General features: G+C 44.3%; 1 protein-coding gene across 1 annotated transcript in view; it reads left to right on the forward strand.

Moving 5' to 3' along the window:
* The first annotated feature begins 10,975 nt into the window (after nt 1–10,975).
* LOC121582293 (G protein-activated inward rectifier potassium channel 1) overlaps nt 10,976–27,298 on the forward strand; it is a 50,647-nt gene continuing 34,324 nt past the window's right edge. The window contains 1 exon segment of the mRNA XM_041898006.2: nt 10,976–12,074. Within this exon segment, the coding sequence (XP_041753940.2) occupies nt 11,406–12,074 (669 nt within the window). The 5' untranslated portion in view covers nt 10,976–11,405.

Below are 27,298 nucleotides of genomic sequence, written 5' to 3' on the forward strand. Positions count from 1 at the left end.
GAGCACTGGGCCAACACAGGTGAAACCGCCTTCAGAATAAAGAGATGGACAACCCAGCACAGGTGGAACACATACTGACTAACAAGGTGACACCAATCAGTGTGTCCTACGTGCTACAGTGAGGGGAAAAAATATTTGATCCCCTGCTGATTTTGTACGTTTTCCCACTGACAAAGACATGATCAGTCTGTAATTGTAATGGTAGGTTTATTTGAACAGTGAGAGACAGAATAACAACAAAATAATCCAGAAAAACGCATGTCAAAAATGTTATCAATTGATTCGCATTTTAATGAGGGAAATAAGTATTTGACCCCTCTGCAAAACATGACTTAGTACTTGGTGGCAAAACCCTTGTTGGCAATCACAGATGTCAGACGTTTCTTGTAGTTGGCCACCAGGTTTGCAGACATCTCAGGAGGGATTTTGTTCCACTCCTCTTTGCAGATCTTTGCCAAATCATTAAGGTTCCGAGGCTGACGTTTGGCAACTTGAACCTTCAGGTCCCTCCACAGATTTTCTATGGGATTAAGGTCTGGAGACTGGCTAGGCCACTCCAGGACATTAATGTGCTTCTTCTTGAGCCACTCCTTTGTTGCCTTGGCCATGTGTTTTGGGTCATTGTCATGCTGGAATACCCATCCACGACCCATTTTCAATGCCCTGGCTGAGGGAAGGAGGTTCTCACCCAAGATTTGACGGTACATGGCCCTGTCCATCGTCCCTTTGATGCGGTGAAGTTGTCCTGTGCCCTTAGCAGAAAAACACCCCCAAAGCATAATGTTTCCACCTCAATGTTTGACGGTGGGGATGGTGTTCTTGGGGTCATAGGCAGCATTCCTCCTCCTCCAAACACGGCGAGTTGAGTTGATGCCAAAGAGCTCTATTTTGGTCTCATCTGACCACAACACTTTCACCCAGTTCTCCTCTGAATCATTCAGATGTTCATTGGCAAACTTCAGACGGCCCTGTATATGTGCTTTCTTGAGCAGGGGGACCTTGCGGGCGCTGCAGGATTTCAGTCCTTCACGGCGTAGTGTGTTACCAATTGTTTTCTTGGTGACTATGGTCCCAGCTGCCTTGAGATCATTGACAAGATTCTCCCGTGTAGTTCTGGGCTGATTCTTCACCGTTCTCATGATCATTGCAACTCCACGAGGTGAGATCATGCATGGAGCCCCAGGCCGAGGGAGATTGACAGTTCTTTTGTGTTTCTTCCATTTGCGAATAATCGCACCAACTGTTGTCACCTTCTCACCAAGCTGCTTGGCGATGGTCTTGTAGCCCATTCCAGCCTTGTGTAGGTCTACAATCTTGTCCCTGACATCCTTGGAGAGCTCTTTGGTCTTGGCCATGGTGGAGAGTTTGGAATCTGATTTATTGATTGCTTCTGTGGACAGGTGTCTTTTATACAGGTAACAAGCTGAGATTAGGAACACTCCCTTTAAGAGTGTGCTCCTAATCTCAGCTCGTTACCTGTATAAAAGACACCTGGGAGCCAGAAATCTTTCTGATTGAGAGGGATCAAATACTTATTTCCCCTCATTAAAATGCAAATCAATTTATAACATTTTTGACATGCGTTTTTCTGGATTTTTGTTGTTGTTATTCTGTCTCTCACTGTTCAAATAAACCTACCATTAAAATTATAGACTGATCATTTCTTTGTCAGTGGGCAAACGTACGAAATCAGCAGGGGATCAAATACTTTTTCCCTCACTGTATATGTGTTAAAGTCTAACCTCAAAACATAAATGGGAAAACCAAAAGTGTAAAGTCTTCGTGTCAACAGTAAATCTATTCTTGTTTTATGAAAACATTCTAAATGATGCAAATATTTCTTTCTGATATCATTCAAGAAAATGCTCATCCAGAAGCGGTGCTCCTAGTGGCCGGGGACTTCAATGCAGGCACATTTCAATCAGTTTTACCTAATTTCTACCAGCATGTCACATGTGCAACCAGAGGAAAAAAACCTCTAGACCACCTTTACTCCACACACAGAGATGCGTACAAAGCTCTCCCTCGCCCTCCATTTGGCAAATCTGACCATAATTATATCCTCCTGATTCCTGCTTACAAGCTAAAATTACCAGTGACTCGCTTAATGTGGAAGTTGTCAGATGACGCGGATGCTAAACCACAGGATTATTTTGCTAGCACAGACTGGAATATGTTCCGGGATTCATCCGATGGCATTGTGGAGTATACCACATCAGTCACTGGCTTCATCAATAAGTGCATCAATGACGTCGTCCCAACAGTAACTGTACATACATATCCCAACCAGAAGCCATGGATTACAGGCAACATCCGCACCGAACTAAAGGCTAGAGCTGCCACTTTCAAAGAGCGGGACACTAATCCGGACGCTTACAAGAAATCCCGCTATGCCCTCAGATGAACCATCAAACAGGCAAAGTGTCAATACAGGACTAAGATTGAATCCTACTACACCAGCTCTGACACTCGTCGGATGTGACAGGTCTTGCAAATTATTATGGACTACAAAGGGAAACCCAGCCACGAGCTGCCCAGTGATGCAAGCCTACCAGATGGGCTAAATGCCTTTTATTCTAGCTTCGAGGCAAGCAACACTGAAGCATACATTAGAGCACCAGCCGTTCCGGACGACTGTGTGATCACGCTCTCCGTAGCCGATGTGAGTAAGACCTTTAAACAGGTCAACATTCACAAGGCAGCGGGGCCAGATGGATTACCAGGACGTGTACTCAGAGCATCCGCGGACCAGCTGGCAAGTGTCTTCACTGACATTTTCAATCTCTCCCTGACCGAGTCTGTAATACCTACATGTTTCAAGCAGACCACCATAGTCCCTGTGCCCAAGAACGCCAAGGTAACCTGCCTAAATGACTACCGCCCCGTAGCACTCAAGTCTGTAGCCATGAAGTGCTTTGAAAGGCTGGTCATGGCTCACATCAACACCATCATCCCGGAAACCCTAGACCCACTCCAATTCGCATACCGCCCCAACAGATTCACAGATGACGCAATCTCAATTGCACTCCACACTGCCCTTTCCCATCTGGACAAAAGGAACACCTATGTGAGAATGCTGTTCATTGACTACAGCTCAACACCATAGTGCCCACAAAGCTCATCACTAAGCTAAGGACCCTGGGACTAAACACCTCCCTCTGCAACTGGATCCTGGACTTCCTAATGGGCTGCCCCCAGGCGGTAGGCAACAACACATCTGCAATGCTGATCCTCAACATGTGGGCCCCTCAGGGGTGCGTGCTCCAGCCACCCAAGTCATAGACTGTTCTCTCTGCTGCCACATGGCAAGCGGTACCGGAGCGCCAAGTCTAGGTCCAAAAGGCTACTTAACAGCTTCTACCCGCAAGCCATAAGACTGCTGAACAATTAATCAAATGGCTACCCAGACTTTTACACTGCTGCTACTTGCTGTTTATTATCTATGTATAGTCACTTAACCCCTGCCTACATGTACATATTACCTCAATCACCTCAACTAACCTGTACCCCCACAAACTGACTTGGTACCGGTACCCCCTGTATATAGCCTCGTTGTTGTTATTTTATTAACTTACTTGTGTTACTTTTTTTACTTTAGTTTATTTAGTAAATTTTTTCTTAACTCTTATTTTCTTAAAACTTAATTGTTGGTTAAGGGCTTGTAAGTAAGCATTTCATGAGAAGGTCTACACCTGTTTTATTTGGCGCATGTGACAAATAACATTTGATTTGATTTGATTTTGATTCAATTTATCTCTGCTCATCGATCGAAGCACTTAGACCTCACTACAGTGTCCCAAAAAATTATTGAGCTGAGGGTGTTGTGTTTTATATAGGACTCACTGGTGGTGGCACTCCTTCCTGATCAGTCTCTTGATGGCAGTCTACCTGTTTATCTATGACGTGCACTACTTCTCTAAGCTGAAGCTAATCAGCGTGGCCACTACCATCCTCTATCTCACCATGATCATGGTGCTCATATTCTTCAACGACAGTGCCACACCACGCAAGGCTAGACTCTGTAACAGGTTTTTGCAGAGGAGCTCAAACAAATAGGGTATCTCCCGATTTTCACTTTAACAAGCACATTGCTGGAGCTTTTGGCAGATTCATTGGCTGTTTCCGGCCAACCATCTCAATAGGAATTGTATCCACCTTTAATATATGGAAATTGGTGGTGCTGTAATAGCGAGCCGAGCCAGTTGAAAATATTAATGCTAGGGATATTTTTGGTGTCTGTGTGCTCCTGAAGTGTTGTTGCCCTGTATGCTCTTTCTTTAGTTTAGTTTTTATAAAACAAATTCTGGTACCATCCTACCTGAGCGGCATGAGGCCTGTGTGGCGTCGCAGTGATAAAATCATTCCAGTGTGGAGATGAAACACCTACGTGTTGCAAAGCCACATGCTCTACGTCCTCTCTGCTCTACCTAGGTGTTTTAATGGGCTGATGTGGGTAATACTAATACAGAGATAACCATTCTAAATTTATTTTCTCCTCTTTCATTTTTATGTTTGCCTTTTTATGCCATTGTGTTTACCACTTCAGTGCCCTTAAATTTGTAGTTTGAAGCATATATAAAACATTATTTCTGACCGACCGGCTCGATTCGGTCTTATGTGGTCCTCTGTAGCTCAGCTGGTAGAGCACGGCGCTTGTAACGCCAAGGTAGTGGGTTCGGGACCACCCATACACAAAAATGTATGCATGCATGACTGTAAGTCGCTTTGGATAAAAGCGTCTGCTAAATGGTATATTATTATTATGTAGCAAAATGTGAAATTGTGTTTTTTACATTGGATAAAAGTAGAGACTCTGAGCTAGAAAATGGTATATCATACACTACAGTTGAGGAACAATGGGAAAGTTGATAAACTTGTAACATCACTTTTGAGAAAATGGTCCTTGAATGTTTTGGTACCTACTGAAGAGCTCTTCTGTGTCTACACCCATTCAGCATCGTTCACACCCTCTTAAGCTTTAGCCCCACCCATCTCTTTAAGGATTCACATGTGAGTCTATGTACAACCAAAGATTTCAAGACTAAAGGCTGGTTTATACTACGGGTGTGTTCGTAAATTTAATCTGGAGTGCCAGTGTGCTCTGGGTGTTCGTAAACTCAGAGCGTTGTCAGATTGGCCATTCGTAAATTCAGAGCGTAGCTCTCGGCGCGTTCAGAGCGCTAACTGGACGCTCTGGCCAAAAAGTAGGGTTGATCTGAGCATTCTGTCCTAACAACAGCAGTCAAGCACCCAAGCTAACTGGCTAACGTTGGCTAGCTTCCTAGCTAGTTCCAGATACAAATGAGAGAACAGCTCACTCTGACGATTTTACTTGCCCTAGCAGAGCTGGATAGGCTGTTTTTATGTTATCCAGAACGTTGGTAACTGCAACTGTGCTGGCGGCAACAATTTCATTACGCTTTTTTGCCAACGTTTACTGACACTGGCCATATTCAACAGGTGTTGAACGTTCGTAAATTCATCAGTTATTCTGCGCTCTGGCACGCTCAGACGAGAGTGCTCTGAAATAGTAGTAGATAGCCAGAAAGAATTTACCAGCTACGTCTATTGATAGTTGTCGCAGCGGCATCATAAACATTCTATTGAAATAGTTACTTGCATAGTGGAGTCTTTTGATTAGACATGTAGCTAGCTAGCTAAACAATGAACCATAATCCCAATTCATAATGTTACTACCCTGCGTGAATCTGCAGGTAGCTAACCAACCAGGTTCAATGTTAGCTAGCTAACATTAGGCTATAACTAGCAATGCAAAATTACAAACGTGTAATATCTGAAAATGTAGCTAGCTAGACTCTCTTGCCCGTATACAGTGGGGGAAAAAAGTATTTAGTCAGCCACCAATTGTGCAAGTTCTCCCACTTAAAAAGATGAGAGAGGCCTGTAATTTTCATCATAGGTACACGTCAACTATGACAGACAAAATGAGGAAAGAAAATACAGAAAATCACATTGTAGGATTTTTTATGAATTTATTTGCAAATTATGGTGGAAAATAAGTATTTGGTCAATAACAAAAGTTTCTCAATACTTTGTTATATACCCTATGTTGGCAATGACACAGGTCAAACGTTTTCTGTATGTCTTCACAAGGTTTTCACACACTGTTGCTGTTATTTTGGCCCATTCCTCCATGCAGATCTCCTCTAGAGCAGTGATGTTTTGGGGCTGTCGCTGGGCAACACGGACTTTCAACTCCCTCCAAAGATTTTCTATGGGATTGAGATCTGGAGACTGGCTAGGCCACTCCAGGACCTTGAAATGCTTCTTACGAAGCCACTCCTTCGTTGCCCGGGCGGTGTGTTTGGGATCATTGTCATGCTGAAAGACCCAGCCACGTTTCATCTTCAATGCCCTTGCTGATGGAAGGAGGTTTTCACTCAAAATCTCACGATACATGGCCCCATTCATTCTTTCCTTTACACGGATCAGTCGTCCTGGTCCCTTTGCAGAAAAACAGCCCCAAAGCATGATGTTTCCACCCCCATGCTTCACAGTAGGTATGGTGTTCTTTGGATGCAACTCAGCATTCTTTGTCCTCCAAACACGACGAGTTGAGTTTTTACCAAAAAAGTTCTATTTTGGTTTCATCTGACCATATGACATTCTCCCAATCCTCTTCTGGATCATCCAAATGCACTCTAGCAAACATCAGACGGTCCTGGACATGTACTGGCTTAAGCAGGGGGACACGTCTGGCACTGCAGGATTTGAGTCCCTGGCGGCGTAGTGTGTTACTGATGGTAGGCTTTGTTACTTTGGTCCCAGCTCTCTGCAGGTCATTCACTAGGTCCCCCCCGTGTGGTTCTGGGATTTTTGCTCACCGTTCTTGTGATCATTTTGACCCCACGGGGGTGAGATCTTGCGTGGAGCCCCAGATCGAGGGGAGATTATCAGTGGTCTTGTATGTCTTCCATTTCCTAATAATTGCTCCCACAGTTGATTTCTTCAAACCAAGCTGCTTACCTATTGCAGATTCAGTCTTCCCAGCCTGGTGCAGGTCTACAATTTTGTTTCTGGTGTCCTTTGACAGCTCTTTGGTCTTGGCCATAGTGGAGTTTGGAGTGTGACTGTTTGAGGTTGTGGACAGGTGTCTTTTATACTGATAACAAGTTCAAACAGATGCCATTAATACAGGTAACGAGTGGAGGACAGAGGAGCCTCTTAAAGAAGAAGTTACAGGTCTGTGCGACCAGAAATCTTGCTAGTTTGTAGGTGACCAAATACTTATTTTCCACCATAATTTGCAAATAAATTCATAAAAAATCCTACAATGTGATTTTCTGGAATTTTTTTCTCAATTTGTCTGTCATAGTTGACGTGTACCTATGATGAAAATTACAGGCCTCTCTCATCTTTTTAAGTGGGAGAACTTGCACAATTGGTGGCTGATTAAATACTTTTTTCCCCCACTGTACATGGATGGACGCTTCTCCCTCTCTGTCACGGATGCCATGGTTGCCCTTAGTTTGAAGATGTAATCCGGAGACAGGTGCTTTATACAACAGCCTTCCGTGTGTTCTCTTTTCGACTCCGTCTGCATATTTGCAATCAAACGCCAGAATTTTCTCCATCTCCTTAGATATCATACTCTAATTCCACTGATTTCAAAACTTGGTCCTCCAGAAAGTGGAGAGCAACACTTATGCAGTTCTAGTACGTGATATATTTCAAAAAAGCCCTGTTAGAAAGGATTACCTACACATACTGACCAGCTCATATTATAGACAGAAGCGTGCTACATGGCAGACCAATCCGAACTCATCTCTCGGCATGTCCAGCCCACTCATTATTTTTTTGTGTCTTTTAGCAGACGCTCTTATCCAGAGCGACTTACAGTTAGTGAGTGCATACATTTTCATACTGGCCCCCCGTGGGAAACGAACCCACAACCCTGGCGTTGCAAGCGCCATGCTCTACCAACTGAGCTACAGGGGACTATTATCTCAGCCAATCATGGCTAGCGGGAAGGTTGCTGTCTTTTTCCATGGCTAAACCAACTAGGCTCGTAATTTAACATTTTATTCGTATTTACAGATGGCATACAAGTTTGTTATTAAGGCAAATGAAAGTTCACATGTTCCAGAAGGCATTTCTGCCAAAAAACACATTTTGATTTTTAAAAAAAGTTTACGTTCTAATGGCGCTCCTGTGAAGTAGTGACGTGCGACATAGGCTTAGTTTCCTGAAACGAGTCACATTTTGTTTCACTATATTTCATATTCAACAAGAAACATACAGTATCACAATGAACATCAACAGTCATGTTGTTATTCTGAACAGCATCATCTTTCCTAATTTATAACTTTGACATATTGGTATATTCAATACATATAAGCATTTCGCTACACCCGCAAATATGCTAAATATGTGTATGTGACCAATCAAATTTGATTTGATTTGATAATATGAAATCTGATTAACAACAGCATCACTCTGATAACATCCATAAAGTCTAAAGACATGTTTAAAGATTTTTTCAGTCAAGCATGTTGCCATGATGTGTAGAAGCTGTTATTGACAAAAGGGAATATTAACTTTGTTGTTCCATGTACAATAGATTGAGGAGTGTTCATTGAGGAGTGTTCATCACCCAGCCTAAAACATCAAAGACCAAGCAATGCAGAGGCAGAAGCAGAGTAACTACCTGGCTTGATCAGCAGGGGTCCCGGACAAGGTAGTACGCACAGTGATATCAGGCAAGGGGACCATAGCTGCAGTCGGAACGGCAGCCCGACCTGGGGCTCAGGTCCTCCGGGAGGGGAGACACAGAGAGAAAGGGGGTGGTGGGGGGATTGTGGGAGCATGCCTAAGATCACACATTACACCAGGGCCCATATTCACTGGGCTAAATCCTATATAGAAATGCGCCACTAGAGTAGGAGCGCTGATCTAGGTCAGGTCCCTCTAGTCAATATAATTTCATTCATTATGATCTAAAAGGAAAAACTGATCCTAGAACAGCACTCCTACTCTAAGACGCTTTGTGAATACGGGTCCAGATAAGACAAGTTGACCCTAGCTCCACGGAACATAAGCTATTGCAAAATAATTACTGGGGAATGAGACAGGGGGGTTGGGAGACACCGTGGCCCCGTTTAATGTCACCCCTGGACAGGGCCAAGCAGGAGGGAGCTTACCCAACCACTACGAGGCAGTGGTTGTGTGGCTAGCAGAGGCAGAGGAAAGAGATCTGAAAGAGAGGCACAACAATATTTTAATGAGAATTCAGTCCACTTGACAATTCAACAGAATTCAGTATTCTTCATGCTGATGATTTGTACAACTTGAGACAGATAGCAATACAGTACAAATATATTAAAACATAATATGAAATGTAACATGTGGTGGTTTCAAATAATAATGTTACTACAGATAGCTAGCTCTATCCATGCTTTTCCTGAAAATGTATATCTGATATTATAGCTAGCTAGATGATGTTGTTCTAGGTATGCATGACTACATGATCATGATGTTGTGGCTGTAACATTTAACGGACATTGCACTTGAACAACAACAACTAGCTAGCTATATCAGATAGACATTTTCAGGAAAAGTAGCTCATATAGCAAGCTAATAAAATGTATATCATTGCATTGGTTCAACATTGACATCTAGCAAGCTAATCAAGATAGAATCTGAGAGATCTCCCCTTTTAAAAAAATCTCTATAGCAGTTTGCTCTCATCTTGTCTGGGCACTGCATCAGCCAGATGAAGCAACTGAACATCTAATCTTCTTCCTCTTGTCTTAATTTTACAGGGAGCTAGCCTGTTCTCCTCAAAACATTATTAACAAGCTAGCTAACATTAGCCAACTTGAGCAGATATCTCAGCTTGCTAACTAGCAAAGCAAAACAACTACACACCAAATATACACAGAGCAAACAAGTATTTTCTAAACTAATGTTAGTCTAAACCAAATTGCAAGTACATAGCTAGACCTATTGCTCTGTTACACAATGTAAGAACCACAGGCTAGCCAAAAGGCTCTAATGCTAGCTAGCTTGTTAACTAGCCATGTAATTTCAATTGAAAAGAGGCTAGCTAGCTAGCTTCCATACTGGAACCCTGGACCTCTGTTTGAAAGCACATTCCAGAATGACAACATCTCATCTGATTGGTCGGAAGAAAAAGCCACCAGAGCTGTCTGTTTTTCTCTGCTGCTACTTGCTTGCAGAGCAGCTCTTAAAAGTAGTTACAAAACTCTTAGTGTGCAGATCCGACATCAGCAAATGTCGTTTTGATTCACAGAAGAAGATTAACCAGTCGCAACAAGCCTAAATGAGTTGCATTCATTCTCAAATTGAGTTGCATGCTTGCAAATCTTATTGAATTTATTCACATATCAAGTTACATGTTTGCAAGTGTTGTTGTATTTATTCACACATCACGTGCTTGCGAGTGTTGCATTTATTCTCAAAAGAAGTTACATGTTTGCAAATATTTTTTGCAAATACAAAACTGATTAGGGCAACTCACTGACAGGTGCAACGCATATTTTACATGTGCAAATCATCCTTTACATGCATGTACACTTATAATTTACTTTCATAATTGTAGGCTATAATATATCCTATAAAGTTGAGAGTTGCACTTCCAACCACGTATCACTAGGGGGAACTAAATTGTTATAGATCAAATTGGCAGGGTCCTGGAAATAAACATGATTATAGCTTTACTGTATCATAGTCAAGCTGTTTTGTTGTATGTCCGAATTAGTCATGTGCAAATTTCACACAATGAAGCCTCTAGGCCTAGGTAAATAATATTATATTGATAGCACAGTGGGGAAATAGGAGAATATGAACCATAAGTCCTTTGCGCTATACTGTAACTTTCTCTGCTCATACCTGATTGGGTTGGACAAAGAGGCAAATTCACCCTCCCTCCCTCCCCCTACAGCGACGAACACAGTATCGGCTACACCTGTCAGCAAGTGCTGCAGCTCTTCAGAAGTCTATCATCTGACTGAACGCGTGCCCAAGCAGACAGCAGCAGCTTGTGGGGCGAGCCCGAAGAACATGCCACTCCTGGAGTGGTCTCCAGCGCGGAAGGAGGACAATCGGCTTGGATCCGTTTGGATTTTTCAAGGACACATCATTTGCATTTTTCAGTGAGCTTCTGTCATACTGTCACATCACAACAACGATGTGAAGCCCGGGACTACATAAAAGTTGGCCAACAAGGACTGAGGTGTCAATAAATGCTAGAATGCATATTTATTCGACTGATACATGGATTGTAATGTATCTTTTTTGTTATCACTATTAATTAACCTACAAGCAGGATCATCTCATGACGAGCAAGTGAATATTATTGCATCTCTTGAATAGTGGTGCCAAGCTTGCGTAAAGCCAATTTGGTTCAGCGCAAATCGGTCATTATGTCTGCGATACGCAGGAAATTTGGCGAGGACTACGAGGTAGTGAACACCAAACGGGACATGACTGTCTCTGCACCCGTGAAGAGAAAGCGCCAGCGGTTTGTGGAGAAGAACGGCCGCTGTAACGTCCAGCATGGTAACCTTGGCGGGGAGACAAGCCGATATATCTCCGATCTTTTCACCACGCTCGTCGACCTGAAGTGGCGTTGGAACCTACTCATATTTATATTAACCTACACGGTAGCCTGGCTCGTTATGGCATCTATGTGGTGGATAATAGCCTACATCCGCGGTGACATCAAACCACAAGGCCACGACTCGTCATACACCCCGTGCGTCACGAACGTCTACAACTTTCCGTCTGCTTTCTTGTTCTTCATTGAAACAGAGGCTACTATCGGCTATGGTTACCGCTACATCACAGAAAAGTGTCCGGAAGGCATTATTCTTTTTCTCTTCCAGTCTCTCCTGGGTTCTATAGTGGACGCATTTCTTATCGGCTGCATGTTTATCAAGATGTCCCAGCCGAAGAAGCGCGCGGAGACGCTCATGTTTAGCCAGGATGCCGTTATCTCGCAACGGGACGGGAAGTTGTGTCTCATGTTCCGAGTGGGGAACCTGCGGAACAGCCATATGGTGTCGGCCCAGATCAGGTGCAAACTCATCAAGGTAAATGTTTTCTAATGTTCAAATTGTCTCCGCCCTTTTTCTCTCATCAATTTGGCATGTCATGCCTATACCATTGTAAAGTGACTGCTGTGCCTCAAAGTGTTTGTTACACAACTCAAAACGTATAGCAGATTTGAGGTCAATTAAAGACCTATTTAGTCAATTCAAGGGATTAATTGTATTTTGCCCATAGTTTTCTATGAGGGCTTTTCAGTAATTTAAATTAAATTATCCTCCAGTATCGACTGAATTCCATGTGGGCCACTAAATTAGATTTCCTGGCAGGTTACAGATACTGCCTTGGGCTGCAAGGTGTGTTTTGGAATCAAAGTGGAATTAGTTCAAAATTGAACTAATGAAATCGATATAACACACTATCCTGGCACTAGAGGATGAAAGCAAGTCTATCTCTCCCTCAATTTAAGTCAAAAGGGGCTTTATTATCTCTCTCTCTCTCTCTCTCTCTCTCTCTCTCTCTCTCTCTCTCTCTCTCTCTCTGTGTGTAGTGGTCTGAGTGTGTGTGTGCATGTGTGAACTGCAGTAGTAGTGCATGGGTAAAATCACTGGGGAAGCCAAGCCAGAAAAAAAAAGGTGTTGTGATAATTGCGTTGTTTGCTCTATAACCTGTTAGTTCATATGTCTTGCGACGATGATATATAGGCCTAAGGCCGAGACAATAAGAAGACACAGTGGCAGAATAAATTCAACTACACCTCTGTTTCATCACAAAACCGGAGAGCAACCTCTGTCCGGTGAAGTCCACAAAGCATATTGCATGTAACAAACACTTACATGACCTACAGCTTGGTCAAGCAAGTTAATGTTTCCGACATTTTCAGACCACTAAACAACTATTGTTTTAGAACCATGGAGAGTTACCGCAAGTTGCAAAGAAAACAGGAGCTGCCTCCACTATTCCAGCACCATTTCAACTTCAACAATTCAACATCTTCAAATCACCTATGCTTAGTCTAATACAGTAACAACTAAAAGATACCAAAAACTATTTAGTCCAATCAACCTAAGCAAAATATGATGTGGCTGTCCATGGTTCTGATTTCTGTGTGTGTGTGTGCGCGCGTTCGTGCACACAAACAGTAGAAAAAACATGTTGACTCACCCTACTTGTAGAGAAACTCCAATGCCATCCTCCTCTCCTTCATGTTGACGAAACGGTCTATCACTCTGTCATACAGTACAGCTTTCATTTTTTGTTGTCCTAGGCTACATGGCTAAAATGCTTGCTCGCTAGCCTAACTTCCTTTCATGGGCAACGTTAGCTAGTTAATGTTAGCCTTCTACACCCTCAGGCCAGGGGCACAATGTATGAATTTATGGTTGGAACAGAATCGCCATTATAATCATTGGCCAGTATGGAGAATTAAGTAAAACCAGAAGTCCAAATCCCTATCGCCGTCGATGGTTAATTCAGGAAAGGGCCAATTTTTGCTAGGTAGCTAGCCACTGGAGGACAACAACACAACGAGATGCACAACAGGTTTGTGTCAATGACGTATGCTCTCCATGCAATGTGATTGGAGTGAAGACAAATGCAAACTGTCTTCCCTTCACACTTTTTTTTGGTGCGTCAGGACCATTCACAGTTGAGATCAATCAGTTTAGCTCAATGCTGATTGGCTATTATTTTATGTTTTGTTTTTATCAAGGGATGCCAAATGCTCGCTGGCTTCCCTGGCATTCAATGCTACGGGCGGCAACAATGTCATACGCTTTTAGCCTACACATACAGAGACAGAGGGGCGCTGTTTCGCTCCCTCTGATCCTGTCTCGGTGAGATACATTCAGCCTCTTGCGAATTGAATGAAAATGAAGAAACACAGAGAGACGAAAGATACATTATTTTATGTATTTTTCTTGGCCAATTTCTTGTCCATGAATACACACCACTGGTAACTATCATATCTGTCACTGATCTGCTATGTTGACGGAATCACTTCTCGATGTGTGTGTGTGCGAGTGTGTCAGTGTGTGTGAGAACGGTAATTTCATATATATATATATATATATATATATATATATATATATGTTCATTTTTTTGTGTATTTTTTTACTTCTCCCCAATTTCGTGATATCCAATTGTTAGTTGCAGTCTTGTCCCATCGCTGCAACTCCCCTACGGACTCAGGAGAGGCGAAGGTCGAGAGCCATGCGTCCTCCAAAACACAACCCTGCCAAGCCGCACTGCTTCTTGACACACTGCTCGCTTAACCTGGAAGCCAGCCGCACCAATGTGTTGGAGGAAACACCGTCCAGCTGGCAACCAAAGTCAGCTTCCAGGCGCCCGGCCCGCCACAAGGAGTCGCTAGAGCGCGATGGGACAAGGAAATCCGGCCGGCCAAACCCTCCCCTAACCCGGACGACGCTGTGCCAATTGTGCGCCGCCTCATGGGTCTCCCGGTCACGGCCAGCTGTGACACAGCCTGGGATCGAACGGTCATTTCTGTCACTGATCTGCTGAGTGTGACGCAAAACACACCATATGGGGTCATCAAATAACCCCACTGTTCTACAGTCAGCAGTATGGCGCTCAATGGGCCGTATATCTCACGTCAACCCCCGTAGTAACTGACTGGAGATGGATGGTCCCCCGGGGGACAGTCATTGAGAAATCAGTCGTATCGATTGACGGTTAAAAAAACCTCATTGTACTCTATTGTATTGATGCCATAATGGAGTAAGAACAGTTTTTCCTGAACCTTTCTTTGGAAAAGGTATAACTGCCATTGCTCTGGATTGCTGATTGTTGAAAGTTTAACACGACTTCTAAAATTGCCTTAGCTAATAATGGATCAATAGGCTAAGTCTAGTAGCCTATATACGCATTTAGAAGATAATCTGGGATAGAAGTTGATACAGTATACAGTATACTAGGAAATTAGGTAACACTTTACTATTGGGGGTAAGGCATTTATACCAGCTTTATGAAAACAGTCATAACACAATTGTGTTATGAAGCCTGTTACGAATTACACTGCAACATTCATGTAGGTGTCATGACTAATGACTGGTTTCATACAGGTGTTACGAATGCCTTATGTAGACCCCCCTATATTATTTCAGATCCCTCTCATGTACTTCACTTCAAGTATCAGCTCCTCCACTTAGGCAGGCGCTATACAGTCCCTACGGTTAAGCTGAACAGGTATAAGCACTCCTTCATTCCCATTTCCATCAAATACCTAAACAGCAATAAGTAAAGCTGAGCTGTGTTAGTACTCCACTGACAGAATAAGGGAATGGGCAATGTGTTATGTATGTGGCTATATGAGAAGTGTACAATGTGTAAGGGTAACGTGCAATGTATGTATTATGTTGAGTGTGTAATGTACAGTGTCTATTTTGTATATAGCAGTACTAAGTGTCTAAGAGAATTTTCCCCTTGGGGACATTCAAGTTAATCCTATAGTATGTTATCGGAGAGGACACAATACCTGCAACAACTGCTGTGGCAACTCAGCCTTGACGAAGTGTTTGGATCATGTGCACTCAACACTTCTCTCACAGATTCTGTCTTGTTACTGGACTGAACAATGTTGACAGTGATTATTGTTCAGGGTCAAAAATATAGTAGCCCTTGCTTGGGAATAGTATCATAGTCAGAGATGTAAGATATGTAGTGGTAAAAAAGGTATACAGTGCCTTGCAAAGTAGTCATACCCCTTGGATTTCTTCACATTTTATTGTGTTACAAAGTGGGATTAAAATGGATTGAATTGAATTTTTTTGTCAACAATCTACTCAAAATAATCGGTAATACTGTATCAAAGTGGAAGAAAAAATTCTAACATTTAAAAAAGATTAATACAAATTAGATAACAAAAATATAGTCGTTGCATAAGTATTCAGCAAGCCTAAATTAGTTCAGGAGTAAAATTAGGCTTAACAAATCACATAATAAGTTACATGGACTCACTCTGTGTAAAATAAGAGGTTGACATTATTTTTTAATGACTACCCTTTCCTCTGTCCCCCATACGACATCTGTAAAGTCCCTCAGTCAAGTATTGAATTTCAAACTACAAAGACTAGGGAGATTTTCGAAAGCCTCATAAAGAAGGGCAGTGATTGGTAGATGGGTAACAATAGCAAATCAAAAATTGAATATCTTTTTAAGCATGGTCAAGTTAATAATTATGCTGTAGATTATGTATTAAACCACCCAGACACACAAATATTCCAAAACATGCATCTTACATTTACATTTGAGTCATTTAGCAGACGCTCATATCCAGAGCGACTTACAGTTAGTGAGTGCATACATTTTCTTGAATGCAACAAGGCACTAAAGTAATATTGCAATAAATAAAAAACACGGCAAAGGAATACACTTTTTGGCCTAAATGCAAAGCCTTATGTTTGGGGCAAATCCAACACAACACATCACTGAGTAACTGCCTTCTTATTTTCAAGCATGGTGGTGACTGCATCATAGTATTTTGTATTAGTATTTTATTAGGGATCCCCATTAGCTGCTGCCAAGGCAGCACCTACTCTTCCTGGGGTCCAAACACATCAAGACACTTACACATAAAACAAAAGATAAAACAGTACATCATATAAAATCGCTACACCACTACATATCCACAACACAAAATGCACGATACCATCATACAACAATACCACAATGTACGTGTGTGTAGAGTGCATGTGCTAGCGCCCGTGTGTGGATGCATGTGTCTGTAACTGTGTGTGTCTCTTCACAGTCCACACTGTTCCATAAGGTGTATTTCTATCTTTATTTTAAATCTGATTCTACTGCTTGTATCAGTTACCTGATGTGGAATAGAGTTCCATGTAGTCATTTCTCTATGTAGTACCTCTGGATTGTGAAGAGACCTCTGGTGGCATGTCTTGTGGGGTGTGCATGGGTGTACGAGCTGTGTGATAGTAGTTTAAACAGACAGCTCGGTGCATTCAGCTTGTCAACACTTCTTACAAAAACAAGTAGTGATGAAGTCAATCTCTCCTCCACTTTGAGCCATAAGAGATTGACATGCATATCATTAATGTTAGCTCTCCGTGAACATTTAAGGGCCAGCCGTGCTGCCCTGTTCTGAGCCAATTGTAATTTTCCTAAGTCCCTCTTTGTGGCACCTGACCACACGACTTAACAGTAGTCCAGGTGGGACAAAACTAGAGCCTGTAGGACCTGCCTTGTTGATAGTATTGTTAAGAAGGCCGAGCAGCGCTTTATTATAGACAGACTTCTCCCCATCTTAGCTACTGTTGTATCAACATGTTTTGACCATGACAGTTTACAATCCAGGGTTACTCCAAGCAGTGTACTCAACTTGCTCAATTTCCACATTATTCATTACAAGATTTAGTTGAGGTTTAGGGTTTAGTGAATGATTTGTCCTAAATGCAATGCTTTTAGTTTTCGAAATATTTAGGACTAACTTATTCCTTGCCACCCATTCTGAAACTAACTGCAGCTCTATGTTAAGTGTTGTAGTCATTTCAGTCGTTGTAGTAGCTGATGTGTATAGTGTTGAGTCATTCGCATACATAGACACACTGGCTTAACTCAAAGCCAGTGGCATGTCATTAGTAAATATTGAAAAAAGTAATGGGCCTAGACAGCTGCCCTGGGGAATTCCTGATTCTACCTGGATTATGTTGGAGAGGCTTCCATTAAAGAACATCCTCTGTGTTCCGTTAGACAGGTAACTCTTTATCCACAATATAGCAGGGGGTGTAATGCCATAACGCATACCTTTTTCTAGCAGCAGACTATGATCGATAATGTCAAAAGCCGCACTGAAGTCTAACAAATCAGCCCCCACAATCTTTTTATCATCAATTTCTCTCAGCCAATCATCAGTCATTTGTGTAAATGCTGTGTGTGTTGAATGGCCTTCCACATAAGCATGCTGAAAGTCTGTTGTCAATTTGTTTACTGTAAAATAACATTGTATCTGGTCAAACACAATTTCCCAAAAGTTTACTAAGGGTTGGTTACAGGCTGATTGGTTGGCTATTTGAGCCAGTAAAGGGGGCTTTACTATTCTTAGGTAGCGGAATGACTTTTGCTTCCCTCTTGGCCTGAGGGCACACAATTTCTAGTAGGCTTAAATTGAAGATATGGCAAATAGGAGAGGTGATATCGTCCGCTATTATCCTCAGTAATTGTCCATTCAAGTTGTTAGACCCCGGTGGCTTGTCATTGTTGATAGACAACAATACGTTTTTCACCTCTTCCACACTCACTTTACGGAATTCAAAATTACAATGCTTGCCTTTCATAATTTGATCAGTTATACTTGGATGTGTAGTGTCAGCGTTTGTTGCTGGCATGTCATGCCTAAGTTTGCTAATCTTGCCAATGAAAAAATAATTAAAGTAATTGGCAATATCAGTGGGGTTTGTGATTAATGAGCCATCTGATTCAATGAATGATGGAGATGAGTTTGCCTTTTTGTAAAAAAATTCATTTAAGGTGCTCCAGAGCTTTTTACTATCATTCATCTTTGTTTCATAGTATAATTTCTTATTTTTAGTCACATGATTTGTCAATTTGCAGTACATTTGCCAATCGGTTGTGCAGCCAGACTTATTTGCCATTTGTTTTGCTTCATCCCTCTCAACCATACAATTTTTCAATTCCTCATCAATCCACAGGGATTTAACATGTTCTTAATGGGTGCATTTTTTAAACGGTTAGGCCTACCAATTTAGACATTAGTTATTACCTTTAGTCACCACTTTGACAGCCTGTAAAATTATTATTGATGTTTTTTACCTTTATTTAACTAGGCAAGTCAGTTAAGAACAAATTCTTATTTACAATGACGGCCTACACCAGCCAAACCCAGACGACGATGGGCCAATTGTGCGCCGCCCTATTGGACTCCCAATCACGGCCGGTTGTGATATAGCCTGGAATCGAACCAGGGGGTCTGTAGTGACACCTCAAGCACTGAGATGCAGTGCCTTAGACCGCTGCGCCACTCGGGAGCCCATGCTTCTTAGTTACTGGAATAAGCAATTTCATAAATGTGTCAAGTGCAGTGTCTGGTTGCTCCTCATTACACACCACGGACCAACAAATATTATTTACATCAACAACATAGGAATCACTACAAAAAAACGTATTGTATGACCTCTTATACACTATATTATGCCCAGCCTTTGGAACTTTGGTTTTTGTCACGGATTCTGCCGAGGCTGCTCCTCCTCCTTGTACGAGCAGGCGTCGGCGGTCGCCGTCCCCGGAGTACTAGCTGCCACCGATCTTTGTTCTGTGTGTGATTGCTTTTGTCTGTCTGTCACACCTGTGTCCAATTGTTTATTGATCACCTGTCCTATAAGTTCTGTCTGTTTGCTTAGTAGGATTGTGTGTTGTTGTTCGCCTGTCGTAGTGCTGCGTGTTTCGTTTCTTGTTTTCTGTTTTAGTGTTTTACGCATTGTGCGTAATGCTCGCCTCTGTGTTTTTCGAGGCAGTTTGTTTACCGTTTCCTTGTTGGATTATTTGAGTAAACTCTGTTGGACTGAGCCTCGGTGTCCTGCGCCTGACTTCCACCCCACATACACCTCACCTCTTGACAGAACAACACACCATCATGGAGTCAGCAGGAGCAGTAGCGGCACCCAGGTTGCTGGAGGAGCCGTTACGCTATCAAGACATCTTGTTCCAGCAACTTGAGGCCGCCCTTGACGAGGTGTCCAACAAGATGAGTCGCTTGGTGACGAGGGAAGTGCCCACGCCATCACCCACGATCCCATCACCAACGACCAGTCCTCCTCTCTCAGCACCGGAACCCAGTGGCATTCGGCTCTCGCTCCCGAGGGCATATGAACGGTTCTGCAGCCGGGTGTCAGGGTTTCCTCCTGCAGATAGAACTATACCTGGCTACTATACACCCAGCGCCCTCGGGATACGAGAGCGTCGCCGCCCTCATCTCCTGTCTATCCGGTAAGGCGTTGGAATGGGCCAACGCCGAATGGAGGAGAATAGACGCAGCTACCATCACCTACGCTGAGTTCTCCCGCCGCTTCCGGGCAGTCTTCGATCACCCACCTGAAGGGAAGGCGGCGGGGAGCGTCTGTTCTACCTCCGACAGGAGAAGAGGAGCGCACAGGAGTTCGCACTGGAGTTCCGGACGTTAGCTGCGGATGCGGGATGGAATGAGAGGGCCCTCATCGACCAGTATCGGTGTAGCCTGCGAGAGGACGTTCGTCGTGAGCTGGCCTGCAGGGACACCAACCTATGCTTCGACCAGCTGGTGGACATCTCCATCAGGCTTGACACCCTGCTGGCCGCCCGCGGACGTCCCGAGTGGGGGTCGTCCATTCCATCCTCCAGCACCTCTGAGCCAATTCCTATGGAGCTCGGGGTGCTGGCGCTAGAGAGAGGAGGAGGGAGAACCCGAGGAGGGCCAATCCCTGCACCAACTGTGGCCGTGGAGGACACACCGCGGCCAGGTGCTGGGGAGGGTCTTCTGAGAGAGGGGACAACAGGTCACGCACTGGGGAGTCATTTCAGGTGAGTAGGCGCCCCACTTACCCAGAGCTCTCTGTTGGTCACATGAGCATTCCTGTGCGTTTTCCACAGGTGGCACCTCATTCCCAGCATAAGGCGCTAGTAGATTCAGGCGCAGCTGGGAACTTTATTGATCGGGCATTTTGTGCTAGGTTAGGAATTCCCCCTTCGGCCGGTAGAAGTTCCATTCCCTGTCCATGCGTTAGACAGCCGGCCGTTGGGGTCGGGTCTAATCAGGGATGTCACGGCACCGGCTGACGATGACTACGCAGGGGGTCATGAGGAAATCATTCAGTTCTATCTGATTGACTCTCCTGCGTACCCAGTGGTGTTGGGGCTTCCCTGGTTAAGCACCCACGATCCTACCATAGCGTGGCAACAGAGGGCTCTTATGGAGTGGTCTGCCCAGTGTGTAGGGAGATGTCTAGGTGTTTCCATAGGGGCGACCTCGGTAGAGAGTCCGAACCAAGTGCCCGCACTGCGCATTCCCCCGAGTATGAGGATTTAGCACTAGCGTTTAGCAAATCGAGAGCAGCACGGCTACCTCCTCATAGACAGGTGGACTGTGCGATAAATCTCCAGACCGGAGCAGCTTTTCCCAGGAGTCGTGTGTATCCCCTGTCTCAAGAGGAGACTGCGGCTATGGAGACTTACATAGCCGAGTCCTTGGCACAGGGATACATACGGCCCTCTACTTCTCCGGTTTCCTCGAGTTTCTTCTTTGTGAAGAAGAAGGACGGGGGATTGCGCCCGTGTATTGATTACCGTAGTCTCAATCAGATCACAGTAAAATACAGTTACCCACTTCCACTGATTGCGGCGATGACGGAGTCATTACGCGGAGCGCGTTTCTTCACAAGGTTGGATCTCAGGAGCGCGTACAATTTGGTGCGCATTAAGGGGGGATGAATGGAAAACAGCATTTAGCACCACCTCGGGTCATTACGAGTATCTCGTCATGCCGTATGGGTTAATGAATGCTCCTTCAGTCTTCCAATCCTTTGTTGATGAGATTTTCCGGGACATGCATGGGCAGGGTGTAGTGGTGTACATTGACGACATTCTAGTGTATTCTTCTACACGAGCCGAGCATGTAGCCCAGGTGCGCCCGAGTATTGAGACGACTGTTGGAGCATGACTTGTATGTCAAGGCAGAGAAATGCCTGTTCTTCCAGGAGTCCGTCTCCTTTTTGGGTTATCGGTTGTCCGCGTCTGGCGTGGAGATAGAGGTAGATCGGGTATCAGCTGTGCGTAATTGGCAAACTCCAACCACCGTAAAAGAGGTGCAGCGGTTCTTGGGTTTTGCTAATTACTACCGGAGGTTTATCCGGGGTTTTGGACAGGTTGCAGTTCCCATTACGTCCCTGCTAAAGGGGGGTCCGGTGCGCTTGCGGTGGTCAGCTGAGGCGGACAGGGCATTTGTCAAGCTGAAGAACCTGTTCGCTTCGGCCCCGGTGCTGGCACATCCGGATCCCTCTTTGCCTTTCCAAGTAGAGGTGGACGCATCCGAGACCGGTATAGGGGCAGTCCTGTCACAACGGTCCGGCACGCCACCTAAGCTCCGCCCCTGTGCGTTCTACTCCAAGAAGCTCAGCTCGGCGGAGCGCAATTATGACGTTGGGGACAGGGAGCTGTTAGCTGTAGTCCAGGCCCTAAAGGTGTGGAGGCATTGGCTTGAGGGGGCTCAACACCCTTTTCTCATTCTGACTGATCACCGCAACCTGGAGTACATCCGGGCAGCTAGGAGATTGAACCCTCGTCAGGCTAGGTGGAACATGTTCCTAACCCGGTTTGTGTTTAAGATCACATACATCCCTGGGTCCCAGAACGGTAAGGCAGACGCACTGTCCCGACAGTATGACACGGAGGAGAGGTCCATTGAGCCTACTTCCATACTGCCGAAGTCTTGTCTGGTGGCTCCGGTAGTATGGGAGGTCGATGCGGAAATCGAGCGGGGCGCTGCGTACCGACCCTACTCCCCCCGAGTGTCCTGTGGGGCGGACGTACGTTCCGCTCGAGGTTCGTGATCGGCTTATTTCGTGGGCTCATACATCACCCTCCTCTGGACATCCTGGTATTGGTGGGACGGTGCACTGCCTTAGCGTGAAATACTGGTGGCCAACGTTAGCCAGGGATGTGAGGGTTTATGTCTCCTCCTGCTCGGTGTGTGCCCAGTGTAAGGCACCTAGACATTTGCCCAGGGGTAAGTTACATCCTCTGCCCGTTCCACAACGACCATGGTCCCACCTATCTGTAGATTTTGTGACCGATCTACCCCCTTCCCAGGGTAATACTACCATTTTGGTCGTTGTGGATCGGTTTTCTAAGGCCTGTCGTCTCCTCCCACTGCCGGGTCTCCCTACTGCCCTACAGACCGCCGAGGCCCTCTTTACCCACGTGTTCCGGCACTATGGGGTCCCCGAGGATATTGTGTCCGACCGAGGTCCCCAGTTCACCTCCAGAGTCTGGGGGGCTTTATGGAACGCCTGGGGGTCTCGGTTAGCCTTACCTCGGGGTACCACCCAGAGAGCAATGGGCAGGTTGAACGTGTTAACCAGGATGTGGGTAGGTTTTTGAGGTCCTATTGCCGGGACCGGCCGGAGGAGTGGTCGAGGTATATCCCCTGGGCAGAGATGGCCCGGAACTCTCTCCGCCACTCCTCCACCGGATTAACACCTTTCCAGTGTATTTTAGGGTATCAGCCGGTCCTGGCACCGTGGCACGAGAGCCAGACCGAGGCCCCTGCGGTGGACGAGTGGATTCGGCGCTCAGAAGAGACGTGGGACGCTGCCCATGTCCATCTGCAGCGTGCCATCCGTCAACAGAAGGCGAGCGCCGATCGCCACCGCAGTGAGGGGCCGGTGTACGCACCGGGAGATCGAGTCTGGCTCTCGACTCGAAACCTGCCCCTCCGCCTGCCCTGCCGGAAGCTGGGTCGGCGGTTTGTGGGGGCCCTTCAAAGTCCTGAGAAGATTGAACGAGGTGTGTTACAGATTACAACTGCCTATTGAGTACAGAAATATTAACCCCTCGTTCCATGTGTCTCTTCTCAGGCCGGTGGTAGCTGGTCCACTCCAAGAGGAGGAGATAGGAGAGACCCCTCCACCCCCCTTTGGACATCGAGGGGGGCACCGGCGTACAGGGTCCGGACTATATTGGACTCGAGGCGCCGGAGGAGTGGTCTCCAGTATCTCGTGGAGTGGGAGGGGTACGGTCCGGAGGAACGGTCCTGGGTGCCCAGGAGGGACATCCTCGATCCATCCCTCCTGACTGAGTTCCACCGTGGGCATCCCACGCGCCCGGGTCCGCGTCCTCCTGGCCGTCCCCGAGGCGGGGGTCGGTGCACGGCTGGAGCCGCGCGTCAAGGGGGGTACTGTCACGGATTCTGCCGAGGCTGCTCCTCCTCCTTGTACGAGCAGGCGTCGGCGGTCGCCGTCCCCGGAGTACTAGCTGCCACCGATCTTTGTTCTGTGTGTGATTGCTTTTGTCTGTCTGTCACACCTGTGTCCAATTGTTTATTGATCACCTGTCCTATAAGTTCTGTCTGTTTGCTTAGTAGGATTGTGTGTTGTTGTTCGCCTGTCGTAGTGCTGCGTGTTTCGTTTCTTGTTTTCTGTTTTAGTGTTTTACGCCTTGTGCGTAATGCTCGCCTCTGTGTTTTTCGAGGCAGTTTGTTTACCGTTTCCTTGTTGGATTATTTGAGTAAACTCTGTTGGACTGAGCCTCGGTGTCCTGCGCCTGACTTCCACCCCACATACACCTCACCTCTTGACAGTTTTCCTAGATTTGGCTACTATATTGTGATCCCTACATCCGAGGGATCTGGATACTGCCTTCAAGCAAATTTCTGCAGCATTAGTGTAATGAATACTTAGGGAGAAAAAGGTGTAGATTCACGAGCTGAGCACGGCAGGTGTTTATTACGCCAGGAATCGTTGTCACAGGCAGGCAATGGTCATACACAGGTAGGCAAACAGGCAGGTGAAACAAAACTAGTACTGAAAGCTAAAACTGGTTCTCACAAATGAGCTAGGAAAAGGCTTAGTAGAGTCAAAACAAACAATACCTCACAAGGCACAAACAGAAAGAACTGAACTAAATAAGGAGCTGATGAGACCAGGTGAGTAACTAACACAGGTGAAATCAATGAACAAAAATGAAAGACAGGGCTACGTTCAAGAACACAAAGAAACAGGGATACGTACAAGAACACAAGGTGAACTAAGAAAACAAATACAGAACCTTACAATTAGTAAAGGTGTGATCAATACATGTTGATGATTTCATTCCTGTGCTGTTTGTAACTACCCTGGTAGATAACCTGAACCAGGTTGCAGGCGCTGGTTACAGTTTGAAGCTTTTTCTTGAGTGGGCAGCTTGATGAAAGCCAGTCAATATTTAAAATCACCCAGAAAATCAGTGGTGGAAAAAGTACCCAATTGTCATACTTGAGTAAAAGTAAAGACACCTTAATAGAAAATGACTCAAGGAACAGTGAAAGTTGCCCAGTACAATACTACTTGAGTAAAAGTCTAAAAGTATTTGGTTTTAAATATACTTAAGTATCAAAAGTAAATGTAATTGCTAAAATATACTTAAGTATCAAAAGTAAAAGTATAAATCATTTCAAATTCCTTATATTAAGCAAACCATACGGCACCATTGTCTTGTTTTTTTAATTTACGGATAGCCAGGGGCACGCTCCAACACTCAGACATAATTTACAAACGAAGCATGTGTTTAGTGAGTCCGCGAGATCAGAGGCTGAAGGGATGACCAGGGATTTTCTCTTGATAAGTGTTTGAATTATACAATTTTCTTGTCCTGCTAAGTATTCAAAATGTAACGAGTACTTTTGGATGTCAGGGATAATGTATGGAGTAAAAAGTACACCATTTTCTTTAGTAATGTAGTGAAGTAAAATTAAAAGTTGTCAAAAATAAAAATAGTAAAGTACAGATACCCCAAAAAATGACTTAAGTAGTACTTTCAAGTATTTTTACTTAAGATCTTTGCACCACTGCAGAAAATATACCTCTCTGTTGATATCACATAAATTATCAAGCATTTCACACGTCATCCAGATACTGACTGTTAGCACTTGGTGGTCTATAGCAGCTTCCCACAAGAATGGGCTTTATGTGAGGCAGATGAACCTGTAGCCATATTACTTCAACAGTATTTAACATGATATCCTCTCTAAGCTTTACAGGAATGTGGTCCTGAATATAAACAGCAACACCTCCACCATTGGCATTTCTGTCTTTTATGTAGATGTTATAACCATGTATTGCTACCACTGTATCAAAGGTATTATCTAAGTAGGTTTCAGAGATAGTCAGAATATGAATGTCATCTGTTACTTGCAAGTTATTAATTTCCTTAACCTTGTTTCTTAAGCTACATATGTTAACGTGAGCCATTTTTAGCACTTTTCTGGATCATTGATAAGTCATTGTCTCAATGCAGCCTTATAATGCGATGAAAGGATCCAGGAACCCAAATTATTTGGGTGGATCCCAACCTCCTTATAAAACGTGTTTTGTTTCCAACAGGCATCAAAATTGTCAACAAAAGTTACACCCCATTGAGCTGCAAAAATGACGTAGACAGTTGTGAAGAGAAACAATTCTGCTAAAGCGTTCAATGCCACGATTCAGAGAGGGCACAGGGCCAGATATGATGGGTCTTTTATTAGTGTCTAGCAGAGAATCAATCAGCTCTTCATAATGTCATTAAAACCCACATGGACTACGATAGATTTGATTTCCATGTCCTGGCGTAAAACATTCGGGAGCAGCTTAGTAACGTCATTTACTCGAGCTCCGGGATAAGACATTGTTTTTGCACCAGGACAAGGACATTTCTTACCATGGAGCTGCCCAAAATCACGGCTGGCGAGAAGGACAAGGAAATCCGCCCACTTCCATGCTTCACAGGATGGGTATGCTTGACATCTGCAAATACTGGGAAATTTTTCAGGATAAAAAGAAATGGGATGGAGCTAAGTAGAGACCAAAATCTTAGAGGAAAACCTGCTTCAGTCTACTTTCCAACAGACACTGGGAGAGGAATTCACCTTTGAGCAGGAAAGTAACACAAGGCCAAATCTACACTGGAGTTGCTTACAAAGAAGACAGTGAATGTTTCTGTTTTGACTTAAATCTGCTTGAAAATCTATGGCAAGGCTTGAAAATTGCTGTATAGCCATGATCCCCAACATCTTGACAGAGCTTGAAGAATTATGAAAAGAATAATGGGCTAATATTGCACAATCCAGGTGTGGAAAGCTCTTAGAGAATTACCCAAGAAAACTCACAGCTGTAAACGCCGCCAAAGGTGTTTTTAACATGTATTGACTCAGGGAGCTGAATATCTATATATTTTAGTTATTTCATTTCTATTAATCTTTAAAAAGATATATATATATATATATAATTCTTCCACTTTGACATTACAGAGTATTTCAAAGTGGAATAATATTTCAAAGTTGGAACACAATAAAATGTGAAGAAATCCAAGGGGTATGAATACTTTTGCAAGGCATTGTAAACCCTCAGCGCTGTGGGTAAATAGGTGGATAAACACTAATGCAAAAACACTACACGTATAAATCCTATTCACATGGGCCCCGATTCCGACCCGAGTTAAGCGCATGTAAATGGAACGTAATTCCCTTTTTATGCACTTTTTTCTCAATGCGTATTCTGACCTTGAACTT

This window comes from Coregonus clupeaformis, chromosome 1 (assembly GCF_020615455.1).
Source record: "Coregonus clupeaformis isolate EN_2021a chromosome 1, ASM2061545v1, whole genome shotgun sequence".
Taxonomy (NCBI): Eukaryota; Metazoa; Chordata; class Actinopteri; order Salmoniformes; family Salmonidae; genus Coregonus; species Coregonus clupeaformis.